Genomic DNA, 18,635 nt, shown 5'->3' with positions numbered 1-18,635 from the left:
GAGAGGTCTTCCCGGCCTTGCACTTGGCTTCCCTCGTGGTGGCTGGATTTTGAGTCACAGGGGACTTTGTGTCAAAGTTCTTGCTTCTCTCCCCACTCTCCAGGGTCACATGGGGCACGCCTGCTCTGAGATCTATTTGTGTCTCTGAGCCATAAGGCCTGGAATGAGGAGAGATCATCGCTGAAGTGTTCTCAGAACTTATCCGCTAATGCCCCTTGAGGCACTGAGGGTACTGCCCATGAATTTGCAGAAGGGAAAGTGAATTCCAGGCCTGAGCAGACCCACTCCCATGGTAGGCTCCTGCAGAGATGGCCTAGGTGGCCTGGGGTTGAACAGAGCCAGAGAGATAGTGACCTGCTGCAGACATCTGTGAGCAGCTTGTGAGACACTGGGGAAGGCCGGGCTCACGTTCTGGAAAGGCTATGAAGAAAAGGGCCATGACTGTCCCATGAATGCCCGCTAGGGGAAGGTTATGACTGCCCAGACCAGGTAATTCAGTTGTGCCAGGTAATAAGCACAACTCCCCTGAGTCTTGTTAGCATAGGTGGGTATCCAGATTGAAGTGCCACCTGGGATTGACAGGAAGGGAAGGAAGCCAACATTGACAATGCCCCTCCCTGCCATGGGCCAGCACTGGGTTAGGTACTGAACATCCCTCTCTCATTCAGCCCTCTGACTCTGGTATATTACCTCTAATTAAAAGAAGTTAAAGAAGTTCAGAATGGGTAGTTAACTTACCCTGTGTAACACAGCTTGGAAGGGGCAGGACCACTCACTTTCAGTCATGCTGCTTCCTCAAGCTTAGAGCCCAGAACCAGAAATTCCATGAGGACAGTGACCATGTTATATCCTTCCCCTAAGTCTCACTCAGTCATTGTTGCTATAGCAGGGTGGGCCCAATCCAATCTCTAGGGGAAGAGACATGGCATAGGCCTACCTAATTGCAGCACTGCAGCTTTCTGGGTCACAGTGATTGGTCCAGGGATGGTCATGTGACCTAAGCCAGGCCAATCAGTGAATAAGAAACTCAAGTCCAGGCTTTATTGAATTGGTTGGGAAAGAAGTCTCTTTCTGCTGGACTTGACACGATCAGGATGTAAGCCTGGAGCTGACCGGAATGAAGTCAACACAGAAGCAAGCTAAACTGAAGTGGGTAGAATAAGTTTTAAAGTCCTACCTGGAGCTTTATCTCTGGAGTTTTCATTGCCACAAGCCAATAAATCCCCTCCTTGGCTCAAACCAATATGATTTGTGTTCTGAAACTTGCAACTGACACAGAGTTCTTAAAGGGAAGGATTAGATCTTTTCATCTCGGCCTCTTTAGTGCTCAGCACAACATGGCATGCAGTAGGCACTCAATACATGTTCACTGAACAGAACTTTCTGACCCCAAAGCCCACACTTTGTCCACAGTCATTGAATGCTTGCATGCAAGGTCACTGGGCACGCAGGAAAGGATGTCTGTGTGCTGCTGGCCCAGAGCAGGTGACTAGCCCTTCTTGTTTAAAGGAAGGAAGACCTGGGGGCCCTTCAGCCAGACTGCATCCCTGCCATATTCATGATTCATAGGAAATCCACCTCTCCCTCCTCGTATTGAGACAGGAATAAGTCTGAGAGGAGTAGACACCCCAGTAGCCCTGGTGCCCTTACAAGGATGCTTCCATGCAGCTGTCAGAGCAGAAAGAGACTGGTGAGGACTTCCTGCTCTCTTCCAGCAGCTAGGCAGGTCCAGAAAGACCCCTGGACTTGGAGTCAAGATATCAGGGTTCTGTTCTCAGCTCTGTCATTGATCAGTTCTGTGACCCTGGACAAGTCAACTTCCCTCTCTGAACTTTCTTCCCCATCTGTAAAATGGGGTTATTATAAAACCTTCCTTGCAGACTGTTACGGGAAGTAAAGGGGATCATGCCTAGGAACATGCTCTGTTGGCGGTAAGACACTGGCCAGAGGGTGAGATGGCATTACTTACAGGGTCCTTGTTGTATCCCTATCCACTTCCCATTATGGCTGGTGCATCTCCCTAAACACATCCTTTGTCTCTTACCTCTCTGTCATGGCCACCTGCTCCAGCATGGCAGAGCCTGTGTTGGCCTTCCAGTTTCCAGAGATGGAGGTTCTCCTGTATCAGAACAAGAAACACAGTGAGGACATTAGGGATGCTTGTCACTGATATGCTTTCATTTTTTGTGTTGGCTGTTAGGAGGCTCTGATTCACATATCTGGCTTACATTATGACATGTATTCTTAGGTACACATTCTGTCCTCAGATTTTTTTTGTTTTTATTTCCCTTTATGTTGATTGCCTTACTTGTTGGATCATAAGTATCTTTTTCTTTGGCACGTTTAAAATCTAAAAATTAAATAAAAAAATGCCTACACCATCAGATTAAATCCTTCAAACTTTGGCCTTCTGTTTTTTTCTGAGTGGGAGATAATAAGGTTTCTTCATTGATTTCTGCTTTGTGGTGGTACCAGGAATTGAACCCAGGACCTCCTGGGTGCTGAGCATGCACTCTACTGCTTGAGCTATACCCTTCCCTCTGGCCTTCTGTTTTTCTGAAGAACTAGGATAGTAGAGCTCCTGGTGACTCTGGAATTTTGTTTTTGAGAGTCTCATACAGTAGGCAAAATGATCCATGGAGAGAAGTGATTATTTTCCAAGGTGAAGAGCCCTTGCCTTTTCTGCTCCAGGAATAACTGACCTCCTTTCAGGTGCTCCAATGCCTATGGCACTTTCCTGTGTTTAGGCCTCCATTCACCTTCTTCCCTTTGCCTGGTCCAGTCTTCACCTCCATCTTTGCCTCCCTAAGTCCTGCTCATCCTTCAAGTTTCATCTGAAATGTGACTTCTGACAGCACACCTTCCCCAATAAGAACAGACCCTCCTCCACTACACCCCATACCAATGTTTAATAATGCTTATCTTACTTGTAATGACTGTTTTAGTCTGCTGTCTTCTCTGAGGGGAGGGAACATATTTGACTCATCCTCTATAACTCTCGTATCCAGTGGTCCCTGGCATGTAGTAGGTACCCACTAATTACCTACTGGGTAAGGGACTGTGTATGCTGAAGAGAAACCCAGACAAACTATCTCTAATGGATTCAGCAAACGCTGAATGGATTTAAACAAAGTGGCAGAGGTAAAATGATTTGTTTCATGACCAAGGAAAGGCACGTGGTTGAAGGGTGAACCAGGAGAGGAATTGCTATAAAAATGTCTTTCTAAAAGAGAAAAAAAATGTATCTGAGGACAGCAGAAACTGAGAATAGATGGTGGAGGAGTCCTAATGACTAAGGATTGCAGTGACACTGATAAGATTCATATCAGTTCAGTTCAGTTCAGTTTAGTTCAGCTCAATGCAATGCAATTCAATTCAATTCAATTTGGCAAACAATCCCTGGGCCACCCCATGTCCTGGGTACTGGACTAGTCTGAGTGTGCAGTGATGGCCCCTCCTCTGGCTGCCCACTATCTTGAAGGGTAGACGATCCTAAAACCAGAGTATAGGCATGGTAGGGTTAGCAGTACACACGAGGCATGAAGCACTCCAGGGAAGCGAAGGAGAAACCAGTCACTTAATGTGACCGCAGATGGCAGTAGATGAGATGTGCCTGGGAGGATGAGTAGGATTTGGTAGAGTGGGATCTGTATGGTGACAAGGGAAGGTTAAGAACTGACTTGAGTCAGACGGATGTGAATTTGAATCTTGGTTTCAGCATTTTCTAGATATATAACCATGGACAACATCTCTGAGTCCTTATTTTCTCATTGGTAAATGGGAATAATTATAGTACCATGCTTATAGTGTACTGTGTGGATTAAAGGAAAGATTCCCAGAAATCTCTTAGTACAATGGGTGCTACTATTATTTTTCAGTAAGTGAGAAATGAAAGCCTTCTAATGCCAAAGGCAGCAGGAACACAAGTCAGATTGATCTTCCAAGAAGATAATGATAGTGCTTTCTATGCTCAAGGCATGGGTCTAAAAGCTTTTTAAGCACTGGCTTATTTCAGCCTCACAAAACTTAATGAGATGGACATTATTATTATCATTCCCACCTAACGGCAGAAGCCACCAAACCATATCTGAGAAACTCCATGCTCTTAACCATGACTCTCCACAGCAGAGCCCATCACAGATTTGAAGGAGTCAGTTGGCCCAAATGTGATGCAGCTGCTGGAATGTAGGATGGAATGCAGACTGGAACAAAAGACTTTACCTTTATGACAAATGCATGATGTTGAAGAGGGATGGGATGAATGGAAAAGTGCTGACCTAAGTAACTCTGGAAATTAGTGAAAATGGTATGAGTGAGTACAAAAGGAACTGTAGAAAAGTCCTGTACTGTACTTGGTGAAGCTGTTTCTCATGGGGCTATGGCTTAACAGTTCTGGAACTGTACACATATACTGGGATTAAACAAAGACGTAAATGGAAGGGGGATGGTGGGAGCTAGGTTTTCCTCTGTTGGAGTGGGAAGTCACAGATAAGCAATCTGGGAAGGCTAAGATGAATCATGCAGTACTAGATGAAAGTCTGAGACATCAATATAAACTCCGTTTAGCTTTAGCTAAAGATGGATATATATAGAAATAATTACAGACATGCGTGTGTACACGAGTTGAGATACACACATATTTCCTAGCTCTGTCTGCTGAGAGAACTTAGAAACAATGACACCCAGTAGCAACAAGCACAAAGGCCCGAGTGCAGGGCAGGAAGTGGGCCAGAAAAGACGCTGAATGGTCAGGGGCGGAGAGGGCATTTTACACTGAGGTCTGACACAAACCCCCTCCCTCGGACATCAGCCAACCCAGGGTCCAGGAAATGTCATAACTAATGACAAATTGGAGCTGTCGGGGCAGAAAGGCTTAGCATAAAGAATGTGGCAATGAGGTAATCTTCAAGAAGAAAAACTGGGACAAGGTGTCGTCAATGTCAAGTGGAAACGCTAACAATGAGGGGAGGAGGGAAATGATATCATGACGGATGGTGGAGGCCTCAGGAATGCACTGGACCATGTACTGAAATGTTCTCCAATTCAGAGGGGCTGGGGTTGACGGTGAGGTGATCTTATCACCCAGAGGGCATCTGAGAGCAGTGACAGGTCTGCCCTGGCTTGTGAGTTGGAAGAGAGCAATTGGCAAGACAGACCAGAAGTATTTCTTGGCTCCATCCCTTTCCTGGCATATTTCCTTAGAGGTCAAGTGGCTGCATCTTCTGCAGTTTCCCAGGTAATGGCAGAGTGGAGTGGTTGCAACAGAGACTGTGTGGCCTATAAAGCCTAAAATTACCATCTGGCCCTTCATAGGAAAATGTTTGCTGACCCCTCATCCAGCCAATCCAGGTAGTGTAAGAGCAACCCTAGATAATACAGATATGAATATGTATGGCTGTGATCAATAAAACCTTACTTACAGAAACAGGTGGCAGCTGGATTTGGCCTGTGGGCTGTGGTTTGCTTGCCCTGACCTAAAGCACAGCTCCATCACACAGAAGCACACAGAGAGACTTTCCAGAGCTAGCTGTGGCAGTCCTCAGAGACGGAGCCATGCAATCAGTGCTCTGTATGCTTGGAAACCGAGCACTGGTTGCCTCTCTGGGGTCTCATCATTTCAGTGGAAACAATAACATTCCAAAGTGAGACAGAGAAGACTTGGAGCAAATAATACTTCTCTGAAGACTGAGCCCTTCACCTAGTCAAGAACTCCTACTCATCCTTTGAACCATACCTCTAGTGTTAGTCATCCTTTGCCTGACCCACCCCTGGGATGAATGCATTTTGGATTTTGTGGCATTCATTCCTTTTATTCTAGTCACAGAATTTCTATGTCCACTGGATAATGACCCTGCCCATATTGCATGCCACCTTGGTGGGCCTCTTCCTACTGGTTGTCCGCCTTCCTCTAACCAATAAATATGTGACCACAGTGGGACTAATCCATACTGTTTCCATGAAATCACAATCTTGAGTTAAGCCATGAAAATGATTAGGGCAGATTGACTTCCTGATGGGATGCCACGATGATTGTCTATTACTTCTAGCTATCCAGATTCTTGGGGCTTCCCTGGATCCTAATATTTCTGAAATTGGTAGTTTGGGTTTTTGTTAGTTAGTTTTTTTTTTTAAGTTTCTAATCATATGTAGGTTTCCAATAAATTCCCTTGAAAAACTCCACCAAATTAGATGTGGTTTCTACTGCTTGCAGCCAAAGAAAGCTGATATAATCTCCTACCTGATCTTATTTGTCCCAGAGAAACCCTTTTGCAGCCCATGGCACCAGAGCCATCCTTTTTTTTTTTTTTAAATAATAAATACAGGTCAGATAATGCCACTTCTTTGCTCGGAAGGAAAGAGAAGGAAATCCAAAACCCTTAGCAAGGCTTCAAGGCCCTCCTTGATTTGTCCCTAAGTCTCTCTTCCACGTTTGCCTCCTATGACATACATCCCGTATATACTTGCAAACATGCCAAGAGTCTTTCTCTCTCTGGGAGGAAACAGCCCTCATTTGGTTAGAAGGATTTCTATGCTGGGATAAACTATGATGGAACATCAGCCTTCAGTTGTACTGACCAGAGAAGAAGGGCAGTAAAGGAGACAGAAAGGGAGAATAATGATGTCCCTACAGGATCACTGCCCTGCTGGACATGTATCTATACTCTCTGTCCCTCTCACACTCTGCTCCTACCATTCCCCCCAGCTCCCCAGCCCTTGCCCAGGGACTCACATGTATGCCTTGTAGTTGGATCCAATTTTCTGGATGCGAATGTCGTACTTGGAGTCGATGAAGGCCTCGGTGGTAGCATAGGTTTTGGCCATAGCCACCATGCTTGTGATGTCCTGGTAGTCATGCTGGTTTTCTACTTTGATCTGTGTGGGAGGATGAGGGTGTAAGTATCACCCACCCAGCGTTCACTAAGCACCTACCCAGTGCTGGGACCCAGAACTGCACATATAATGACCTTGAGAAGATCAGATGCCTGGCAAATAGGAAACAATTCACTCCACTACTTCCTGTGGAAGAGAAAGGCAGCATTCCACTTGGGGGAGTCAAGGGAATCTTTATAGAAGGGGTGATCTTGGAACAGGGTTTGGAAAAATAAATGTGATTCTCAGATGGACTACAGAGTAGGTGCACTCTGTGGAGAGCATGGAGGCTGGACAATGCAGAGGCAGGAGGAACCGGTGTGTGGGGGGGTGGTCTAGTCATTCAGACTGGCCAACGTGGCAGGAGTGGGATGCCTGAAGGGAGTCTTCATGGAATAGATATGGAGGGCCTCAGCAGCTTTGGTAGGGGCTAGGATGCTAGCCTGAAGGCTCTGGAAAGCCACTTGAAGGAGAAGAGCTTAAACAAGAAAGTCGCCTAATTTGTGTTTTAGAAAAATCACTTAAGCCGTTGGATAGAGGGCTGGATGGAAGGGTGTGATATGGGGTAGAGAGAGACCAGTTAGAAAGAAGAGAGCGTGTATGTGTGTTTGTACATGTGGTGTGCATGTGCAAGGTGTGTGCACATGCACTGCGTGTGTGAAGTTTTTGGAAGATTGGGGTGTGTGGAAGGTATGGTTTGTGGTTTATGTATGTCGTGTGTTTGCACATGTGATGTGTGTGATGAGTGGTGTTTTTGTGTGTGCAGTGAGTGTGTGTATGTGTGTGTGGGAGTGTGTATGCACTGGACACGGCCAGCTCTGCTAGACCAAGGCCTGGGGGAGAAACTCACTCACACTGTTTACTGGGCAGAGGCCAGGAACATGGGGTGGTGCCCTGGGGTCAGGGAGAGGTCTCAGGAGAGCTTCCAAGGCCAAGTGCAGGGGACGAGTCCAAGGCTCCGTGATAGTGATCTCAAGACATAACAGAGGCTGATTCCCAGCGCCTGTGGACAGCTGGGCGGGTGCCCCCTCCCCTGTCACCCTCACCCGGAAGGCAGAGGGGTTCTGATGCTAGGCCAGCAGTGAGCAGGGGCCAGATCCCCTGGGGGCCTGGGTGGGTGCTGAGCAGCCTGTTTGGGAGGCAGTCCTGTCCTTACAACCTCTTCTATCCCTTTCCTGCCTGCTCTTCAGTCTCAGCAGTGCCCTGACTACACCATCCCTCCATGATGATGCCCATCCACATCTGCCACATCTTCACAACTTACAAAGCATCTTCACAGCTTTCCTTTGGTACCTGAAACAGAATTATGAGGCAGACACGGTGGGCATGATTATGAGCATGTAACAGATGCAGAAACTAAGATTTCTTACTTGTCTAAGGCTATAAAGTAGCTAAACACAAAGCTGGGAATGAAACTCAGCATTCCAAAAGTACAGCTGTTCTTTGAACCATCTCAGGGTATCTACAAGTGCATGTCTGCTATTCCACCCAGTAGATTGTAAACAATGATGGGGAGGGAGGCTTGGAAAACCTCTCTTCTTGACTCCCTGTGCATCCCAGTTTCAGTGGCAGGGTGCCTCCTCCCACTGGAGGCTGACCCTATCCTTTCTTCTAGGTCCTCTAAGGCTATGACTGCTTGTTCCCTCCTTCCTCAGTAATAGGACCCTTAAGTTTTATCTCATCATCTGGTCTCTCAGCTAAAGATTACTTTGTCCCAGTCTCCCTTACAGATAGATGTAGCCAAGTCTCCAAGTCTAGCCAATAAAAAGATGAAGAGACATTATGTGAGCAACTTCTGGGTGGTGACTTTAAGATAAAGGGAATCTTCCCTTTTCCTCTTTCTTCTACCTGGCTGGGATGTGTACATGATGGTGGGAGTTGCAGCAGCCTTCTTGGACCACAAGATGGAAGCTGCAGGTTGAGGATGGCTGACTATTAAGGTGGAAGGAAGCTGGACTCCCAACACCATGGAGTCACTGATCAGCCTTGACTGTGTATGCTCTCAGATTCTCATGTCAGAGAGAAGTAAATCCTAATCTTGTTTAAGCCACTGTTATTGTGGTCTTTGTTAAAGCAGCCAAACGGTATTTCTGCCATATATTTTTAGTCTCTTGCTCTTCACTGATTATCCTTTGGATCAACATGATCAATGAATCCACTAATCTCAAACTGTTCCTGCTTTTCAATACCTCAGTTACCCACTGCTCTCTCTGTCTCTACATCCTCATTTCCCACTCACTCCTAAACCCACTCTCTGGATTTCACTCCCCACCATTCTAATGAAACTGATTTGATAAAGGTCATCTTTGACCTCCTCACTGATAAATCCAGTAGAGTTCCCTTTGGTCCTCATCTTGTTTTGGTCCTCTGTAGTGTCTGAAGTCACTGAACTTTTCGAAATTTGGTTTTCACCCCACTATTCTCCTCTGGTTCTCTTCTTTTTTTTTCCTGGCAACTTCTTCACAGTCTCTGTTGCCTCCTCTTCCTCCAGTTTCCCCTTGGGTGATCACAGTGTTGTATTCTCAGCCAACATTTGGGACCCATAGAGAGAGTTAGACTGACCGAAATGAAACAATGTGGGTGAGAGCTTGTGGGGACAGCTTGTCTAATTTAGTTTTGTCACTGGGTGGATGTGAAAAGGACCAGAACTACTTTTGCACCTTAGTTTCCTAGACAGAACAGCATACACTGCAGGCTGTCTCAGAGACCTGGCTGTGTACAACATCCACTCTCTTCTGTAGCCATGAAATGCTTTGATCTAGGGGTGCATGCCTACCCAGAATAAATACTACACTTCCCCATCTCCCTGGCACCTGTGTGTGGTCACGTGATCATGATCGTGTAATCATGTTTTGGACAATGGGATGTGAGCAGAACTTCCAGATTTGCCGTTAAAGGGAAGTGGGTGGGGAGGTGCTTTTCACTGCCTCCTTTCCCGTCCTGCTGGCTTGAGTGGGCATCACTGTAAACCTTGTGTCTGAAGGGCAACACTCCAGAACAGGATGATCAACAGGATGGAAGGAGCCTGTTATGTGACAGGGAAAGTCTTAGCTTATTTAAGCACCTCAGGTCTTTGTTATAGCAGCTGAACCTTATTCCTAAGTAAATATTTGTTAAATGAATCATGCATATATTCATTTATTCACAGGAGAGACAAAAGGAAGCAACAAGAGAACGTATAGATGTATGGGTTTAATTAATTAATTAATTAATTAATTAGTGCTGGTCTCATCTCCCTTTGTGAGCCCTTCTTTCCTACTTTGTCAGGTGGTTTGGGGGTGGGGGGCGCTCATCCTGCCCTCTCCAGGACTGAGCATGTGACCCAGGTTTCTCATACATAGGCTAGTAATTTTACTCTCAAGTTGTATGATGTCCAAGTCCCATAAAACCTGGCTTAACCTCTGGCTCCACCCATGTCTATCTCCCCGCTAGGCTGTGAGCTTCTTGAGGACAGAAAATGTGTCTTATTCCCAGTTGTAACACGGGTGCCTGACATATTGCAGATGCTCCAAACACGTTTGCTGGATTGATTTTAAGAAGGCTGGATAGAGATCTGCTTGTAAATTGGAAAGGGGCAGAGAGATGGAAGAAAAAATAAGGGAGCTTGGGAAAAGGCAAAGAAAATGTGTTTCAAGGAAATGTGTTTTATAAGGTGAATTTTTCTGTAAATGCTCAGGCTGGATTCCACACTTACAGCTTCCTATTGTAGCTCCAGTGGCGCAAGAGGTTAGTGCATGATACAAGAGGTTTACAGCTTCCATCATGAACCTTGAGAACCTGATGAAGTCAGGGACCCAGGAGAAGGGAGCAGGTGGCCTGGTGAGTCAGGGCTGGAGGGGATTCTGGGCTGGTGCTCAGGCCACAAAAGTAGGTGGGGTGAGAAGGTATTAAGGACTGGCAGTCACTGGGGATGGGGGATGGCTGCTGGCCCAGGGCAGGAGTCGTGGCACCTCGCTTTATTTCACCTAGCTGGAAATCCCTGTAAGTGTTCACAGAGACAAGCTGAAAACAGGAAGCCCTAAGTGAGCTGTGATTCAAGATTACCCATTTGCTGCTTTGGGGACCTGTGCTGAGGTCCCCGTGGCCTCCCTGACTCGAGACTCACTTTCATCTCACCTCCCTCTCTCCTCTTCCCTATCTCTCCTTCTTTCCTCCTTTCTCCGCCTTCCTTGACTTTTCTTCCTCTCCTCCTCCTCTCTCTCGTCCTTCCTCTCTCCCACATCCACTGCCTTCTCTCATCTTTTTCCTTTTACTTTTAATGTCTTCTGTCTCCTCTTTGTCTCTTTCCCTCTGCATTTTCCCTTTGTCACCTCTTACTTCTGTCTTTTTCCAGTCTCTCCCTTTCACTTCTTTCTCTCCCTTCATTTCCCCTGATCCCTTCTCAGGGCCCATCTCCTTCCTCCTGCTTTCTTTCCATTTTGTCTTCATCCCTGCCTCCCTGTCTCTCCTACCTCTTCTTCCTCACTGTCTCCTCATTCAGTTTTGCACACTTTCCTAGTCTCCTGCTTTTTGAACTGCTTTCCTTTCTCATATGAGTGTGTGAGTGTATATGTGTGCACACATGTGCTCCATCTGCAGGGTGAGCAAGCAGAGAAAGTGGGAACAGAGGGAGAGAAACTGGGGAGAGGAGTCAGGAGATGATTCTAAATTCACCTCATAGGTGTCCTATTCCAAATCCCAGTCTGGGATGGGAAAACCATCTTCTACAGCCTCAGCAGACTATGCACTATTTGCTTGAACAGGATGCTCACTACTAGGCAAGGCCACTCATTTCATCTTAGGGAGCTTGTTCTACTGTACATTTGACCAAGAGTGAACAAATGGCCCCAATTATTGATCATGCAGAGTAAGTCTTGGCCCTCTGCCTTGTGTCTGCTTTTCATCCACTGGAAGAGGGCCGCCCAGGTGTGTCTAAGTCCCTCGTCCCTCTCTTCTTTATACATCCCAGTGTGAGCTGGTTCCAGATCCTCTACTACCTTGAAATGCTCCCCTTTGATATGCTGTTAAACCATGTGGTGTCCAGAATTATACACATAGTTCAGATGTGGTCCTACCAACTGAGACTGGATAAGATGTCACCTCACTTTATCTGGAATACACCTGGCTTAATCCTGCCTCGGAGCCTTTGTACTTGCTACTCCTTGCTTGCATGGCTCACAGTCTTACTTCATTCACGCCTCTGCTCCAGCCTCACCTTCTCAGAGCTGTCGTCCCTGACCACCGCATGTGAGGTTACTCCTCCCACCCAGAACCCCTCATCTATCTTACTCCATTCAATTTTTCTCCATAGCACTCCTAACATCATTTCATTATCTATTTATTTGTTTGTTGTCTTTCTTCCCTACCATTCCACTAGGATATAAGCTCTGCAAGAGCACTGCTGTATTTCAAGCACCTATAACAGCAGGGAGCAACAGGCACTCAGTAAATTAGCTGAATGATTGAATAAATACATCTAAATATTTATAGATATATATCGAGTGCCCATTATATTCAGAGAATTACTGATCATTTTCCCAGATACTACGCTGGGGGCTGGGATGCATTTAGGGAACAAGATTCATGACTCTTATCCAAATGGAGCTTCGTGCCTATTAATTATCTTGCTCCTATTAATGCAGCTAAATAAAATATTAGCTTTTCTAAGGTCCATGTGGAACCTGTTCTAAGCCAATATCTCTAGATCATTTTTAAACACAAGATCCTGATCTCTCCAAGCTTGGATTTGAGTGGTTTTAATACCAGAGCAGGACTTTGTGTTTATCTTTTCCAGTCTTGACTGGAATCCAGTATTGATTCTGTCATCTAACCTGTTAACTCTCCCTCTCAGCTCTATGTCATTCAAGACTTTGGTGAACTCTTCCTATACCCAATCCAGCTCTTTGACCTTATCTAAGTTACTTCTCTGAGCTTTAGTTTCCTTACTTCTAAATGTGACTATAACAACTATCTTGCAGGATTATTATGATTTTTAAATGAAATTACAATGAATGTCTAAGGACCTACCTAGCATAGCACCTGGTACCTAGTAAGTGCTCAGCCAAAGTTGTTTATCTTTAATCGGATAATTGTTGAGATTCTTTGCTGACATTGAACCATTAATCAACACCTTTTTTTTTTACACTTATTTATGCAATTATTCATCTGGCACCAAATCTATCTCCTGTATAATCATCCAAATTGATGAGGAAAGGTTCTTCTTTTTAGATAAATTCCAGCTAATACAGAAGGAGTAGGAGAATTAGAATGCCATCCTTCTGCAACAATTAACTTAATGCAACAATATATCTAGGCAACAGTGATCAATGCCAAGACCACTGGGAAAGACTGATGGAGAACTTCCTAATATGTAGATCAGGCAGACAACACCTCAACTCACAGATCAGTCTTAAATCCTAAAAGAGAGACAGTCAGATGTGATCTTGTCTACAGCTATGCAAAGAGAAACACCCACTACCACCTATGAAGTATTTTTGCCAAAACCCAGAACTTGAATCAGATCAAGTCTCTATTTCCAACCACCAGTTATAAGAAATGCAGACAATGGTGGAACACTAATCAGCCAAATTCAGAAGGCAGAAAATTCTACTGGAAGATAAACTTTCCTTCCAACAATAAAGTGATGAGAAAAATATAACAGAAGGAAGGGAACTGTTACAGATCAAAGAAGACTTCTGTCATACCAACCATGTGAAATATGAAGGCTTTATTTGAATACAATGAAGAGAAAATCAATTAACAGCGGACTATTGAATACTGACTATGTATTAATTAATGAGTTATTACTAAGTTTTTAGGTGTAATAATGGTAATTGACTATGTTAAAAAAGAAGTCCTTATATATTAGAAATTCATGCTGAACTATTTACAGATGAAATGATGTGATTTCTGGGATCTGCTTTAGAATAAGCTGGTGATCCACAGAGACAGAAAGTAGATGAGTGGTTGCCAGGAACTGAGGGGAAGGGGGCCTGGGAAGTGACTGTGAATGGGTGTGGGGTGATGAAAACGTCTTGGAATTATATAGTGGTGATGGTTCCTCCTTCTGAATACACTAAAAAGCTACTGAATTGTACTTTAGAAGGGCTAATTAATCCCTTGAGCCAATTCTTTAAGATAGATCTTTTTCTCTCTATATATACATTTCCTATTGCTTCTGTTTCTTTGGACAACCCTGATGAATGCACCATCTCAGCAAGCGCTAAAATGAGAAGACAAAGCTGTGACAGAGACCACCATGGCCAAGAACTGGTAGACTCACCCACTGATATAACAAGGTTGGGTTGCTGGAGATCAGAGGTTTTGAGATGGTGCTTTCTTAGGAAAAAATTATGCCAGCCTACCACTCCTCCCTTGTTCTACATGTGGTAGGAGCTTCAGTGGGACGCCCAGCAAGACTGATACGTGCCTGGTGCTGAATCCTTCCCAGGCCATTTGCAGGTGAGCATCCTGCCTTTGGTTTATCCAGGCTAAGGATGTGAGTGGCTTCCTGTGGACCACAGGTGGGCTGTGTGGAGAGAGCATGAATTTCTGGCTGAAGTAGAGATGCTGCCACCTGCACTGCCACCACCCTGGTCGAAGCCACCATCATCCCTCATTGGACTACTGCAATCATATCCTTTTGCAATTCCTCTTGCCCAAGCCAAACCTCAGACTAATTTCCTCAGAATCCCTGGGTGTGGGCCAAGACATTATTATTTTTGGAAGCTCCCAAGGCAACTGTGTGCAGTGCAGGTTGAAAAGTTTCTATGATCTGGTTCCTGGTCATCTCTCTTTTGCACTCAGCTGAACTTGTCCCCGCTTCACTGCCTTTGTACTGCTATTCTCTCTGCTTGGAGTACTTTTCCTGAATACTTTCCCATGGCTTGTTTCTTCAGGTCTCAGCCCAGAGGACCCCTCAGAGGCTTTTCCAACTACCTGATATCAAGTAGTTACTCCTTCCTGCTCACTCTGGGTAGTATCTAGTTATTATTATTTTTTTCTTACCATCTTTGACTATCTGAAATGACTTATCTGCTAATGTGTTTATTATCTCTCTCCTACACTAAAATGTAAGCCAAATAAAACCAGGGCCTCCTGTGTCTTGCTAGGGAGACAATATAACAGAGTGCTGAAGAATGCAAGCTCAAATCCCAGCTCCATCACTTACTAGCTGTGTGACCTTGGGATGTTACTTAGCCTCTCTGTGTCTCTTTCTTTGTCAGCAAAATGTGGGTAACTTGTTAATGTAAAGAAATTACTCCACATCAAATATGCATGACTTGAATTTTTGTTGAGCATTAAATGAGATATGTGTAAAAGGTTTAGAAGAGCTCATGGTTCATTATAGGCATTCAGTAAATGTTAACTACTATTATCATTCCCTTTTATACCCTTAACACCCAGCATAGTGCTGGGCAAACAGTAGATTCTCAGTAAATATTTACTGAAAGAATGAATGAAGGGGTCAGTCAATGGGAATATCTGGGTGAAGAGAATCCAGGCAGAGGAGAAAGGAGGTGCAATGGCCCTGGGGCTGACGCTGCCTGTTGAGAAGAGACTCACAGATGTTAACTGAATACCGAGCCTTGATGTATTTTTGTGGAAGCTGAGGACTAATAGGGATTTATGCTTGAAAAGGGGCAAACCTACCTCCCCTTAGAGGTGAACAGTGAGAATTGGGCAAAGATCCTTCCTAAGAAAATGGTTTGGAATCAACCTTGATACAGAGACACACAAGCAACTGAAGTTCACTGGCCTATTTCAATAGCCTAGAAAACATTTCAGGCGAGTGTGACCAGCAGCTCACCCCAGCCAAATTCATCTCCATCAGGGTTCTGTAGAAAGCTCAGTTTGGAGCATGCTCCATCTGGTGTGATGGCAGAGACACATTTGTTTTTTTCAAAGATAACTACATGAGGCAATGTACTGAATCAGGTTATTTACGAATAAGCTAAAAGCTAGGAGGAGATCTACCCAAAATAATAACTGTAGCTTCAGAGTACTTACTCTGTGGTCTCTCTTTCTGGCAATAATTAGCTGGCTGAGCCAGCTGGATATTCAGGCCACTCCTAGTTCGAGATAGTAAAACCATAACCCTGGCACACAAATGGATGCTTGCTTTTCTGTTTTTATAACAGGAAGGCGTGCATCCAGCTCATTCCAAAGTGGTATACACTTATTAAGAAACTAGTAAAATGTAGTGAAGAGATGGGCTAAATCTCTGTTTTACCTCCCAGTAAAATTTTCCCAGTCTTGCAACTCCTAGACTTTCAAGGCAGGTCTAAGTATAGATTCTGTGCTTATATCAATAACATCAGGCCAGGCTCATAGAGTTTAGCTCTGAATCAATTCCTGAGCTCAGCATCAAAAGCTTAAAAGAGGGAAGTGGGAATTGCAAATGACCTAATGCAGAATTTCCCAAACATTCTGGATTTACGACACTCATCTCAGCAATTATTTCACAACATTCCAAGGCCAAAAGAAGTACCAAACGGCTTAATTTGTTAAGTAGTTAGAGCTAAACAGCTTAATAAATATTTATGTCCTAACAACTTAGTAACTGAAAAAAAAAATGAAGCACAACATATTTTTATTTCATTCTTAAAAAACTACAATTACTTACTAATGGGATATGTGTGCTTGCTGGGCACTGCACAAATTCCCGAACCTTAGAATCAAATCAGACCCTTCACCCACATTTCCTGTTCCACACTGATTTTCATATAGTACTTGCTTTTTAGCATAACCACCACCAAAACCTCAGTTTTGCAAAGATGTGACATCATTGAAAGGAACATGTTGTGATCTAATGTTGAAACTGTGAACCACTTTGGCTAGTAATTTGCATGATGTCTGACAGATGCCGAGAACTGCTGTTTTCCTCTGAAAATTTAAAATACACTCTGCTGTCCTAGGGTATCGGGTGCATGGTTTGGGATCTGTGGTCCTAATGTTATTACTTTTGGCATTCTCCCCAGCAGTGAATAACACAAGCCTCCGGTGCAACATCCCTGTCTGTTCTTCATGTGAAACGTAGGTCTGAGAAACCCGTGGGGGCAGGACATCCAGTAAACCAGTCCCTACTTTAGGAAAATTACAAAGACACTATGCTTTTTAAAATGATATAAATTCTATTCGAGATTGATTCATCAGGACCATGCTCGCAGCTCAAAGGTGGGTTAGTTAATGAGAGTAAGCAGACAACTGGGACTAGTCCCTAAACATATCTGAAGTCAAATAAAATGTTGCCTAAGTGCTGCATTAAACAGATAATCACGGCACAGTCCCTGCCATTGAGGAGTCCACAGTCTGTGGGAAAGACAGATACATGGGCAGACAATTCAATAGATGGTGACTGATGTTGTGACAGAGGCCAGTGCAGGATACCAGGCATGTGGCACAGGGACCCTGATGTACCTGGGGTGGGTACATCCCAGGTTTCCCAGATGAGGCGATGGATTCTACTCCAATTTTGTTTGTCTTGATTGTGGAGGGGAGGATAAATTTAAACCCAAAGCTTCTTTTCTTTTTTAAGTCACAAAGTTACAGTTCACAGTGGGTGTTGGCATAAAGCTCTACATACCTCATTATTTTCACACGTATTCTTTCAAGACACTTATTTCTTATTGAGCACTGACTATGTGCCAGGAGCTGTTCTACACCGTTTACATACAGTATTCCATTTATTCTTCACAAACAACCCTAAGGGTGTCTAGCTGTGATGTACCCACAGAAACCCTGTCTCTGCAAATAACTATAAAACTGGAAAAAGTTAATGAGGCACCTGGTTTGAAGCAGTGGGAATAGGCTGAGACAAGGGACATTCAGGAAGTGACCCCATGTGCATCTCAGGCTTTCTGCGCTTCCCTGGGACACTCCCACCCACTGGTCTCCTGGCACTTCCTCAACTACCCCAGCTCTTTCCTGCCTTTGAGCTTCTGCGTGTGCTGTTCTCTCTCTCTCTGGAAGGTTCTTCCCTCCTGTTCTTGCATGGCCAGCTGGTTCTCATTCTTCAAGTCTGCTTACCTGTCACCACCTCAGAAGTTTCTCTAACAGCTCTCCCATGTTTTTCTCTCTTTTAGCAACCTGTTCTTCTCCTGCCTGGTACTGAGTAAAGCTTATGATTGTACATTCATTTGCTCATTTATACCCCCATCTGCCCCTCCTACTAGCCCATGATTTCTATACCCAGTGCTAGCACCATACTTGGCATGCAGTAAGTCCTCAATAAAGAGCTGCTGAGTAAATGGAGGAAGGAAGGCTGTATTAGATTGTGGGGAAATGGGGATTTAGGGGGAAATGAGGAGACAGGGAATTTCTCCTCTCCAGTAAATGAAAGTTACAAAAACACAGAGAACACATAGGGCAGATCAGAGAAGGCTTCGCGAAGGATTTGGGACTTGAAGACAACATATGTCCACTCAGTCAATCCTCCCAGTAACCTTGAGAGGGAGATGTTATCCTTCCTATTTCACAGATGAGGCTCAGAGAAGTGAAAGACATGCCCAAGGTCCCCCAGCTGGTAAGTAGAGGGATAGAGAATCAAATTCAGCCTGGTGAGTTCAGAACCCCATGAACTGTTCGTGACACTGCCCCACTTTGAAAGCAAAGGATCAAGGCAACTCTCTCTTTCCTATCTTTTTCCTTTCCCTCTTTATCCTTGTCTGGCTCTTTTGCAAGCTCTACTGATAGATAGACTTTAGCTGGCAAAGGGCAGTTTCTGAGAGCACAGTGGAGCAGGTGCCCAGTCTCTTCCTGGAAGGAGCTGGGGAGGGCAAACTCTG

The 18,635-nt window shown here is 44.7% G+C and overlaps 1 protein-coding gene across 6 annotated transcripts in view; it reads right to left on the bottom strand.

Annotated features, from left to right (window-relative positions):
• The window catches only part of SYN3 (synapsin III), a 447,532-nt gene that overhangs the window by 21,340 nt on the left and 407,557 nt on the right, over positions 1-18,635 (bottom strand). For all 6 annotated transcript variants that reach the window (XR_012078446.1, XM_006205854.4, XM_015240613.3 and 3 more), the window contains 2 exons: positions 6,731-6,873; positions 2,045-2,119 (listed from right to left, as the gene is read on the bottom strand). Coding sequence is in view for 5 of the 6 variants with exons in the window: in XM_006205854.4 (XP_006205916.1) it covers positions 2,045-2,119; positions 6,731-6,873 (218 nt within the window). In the remaining variant the exon portion in view is untranslated. The remainder of the gene's footprint in view (positions 1-2,044; positions 2,120-6,730; positions 6,874-18,635) is intronic.

This window comes from Vicugna pacos, chromosome 12 (assembly GCF_048564905.1).
Source record: "Vicugna pacos chromosome 12, VicPac4, whole genome shotgun sequence".
NCBI lineage: Eukaryota > Metazoa > Chordata > Mammalia > Artiodactyla > Camelidae > Vicugna > Vicugna pacos.
This window is presented reverse-complemented; position numbering and strand designations above follow the sequence as displayed.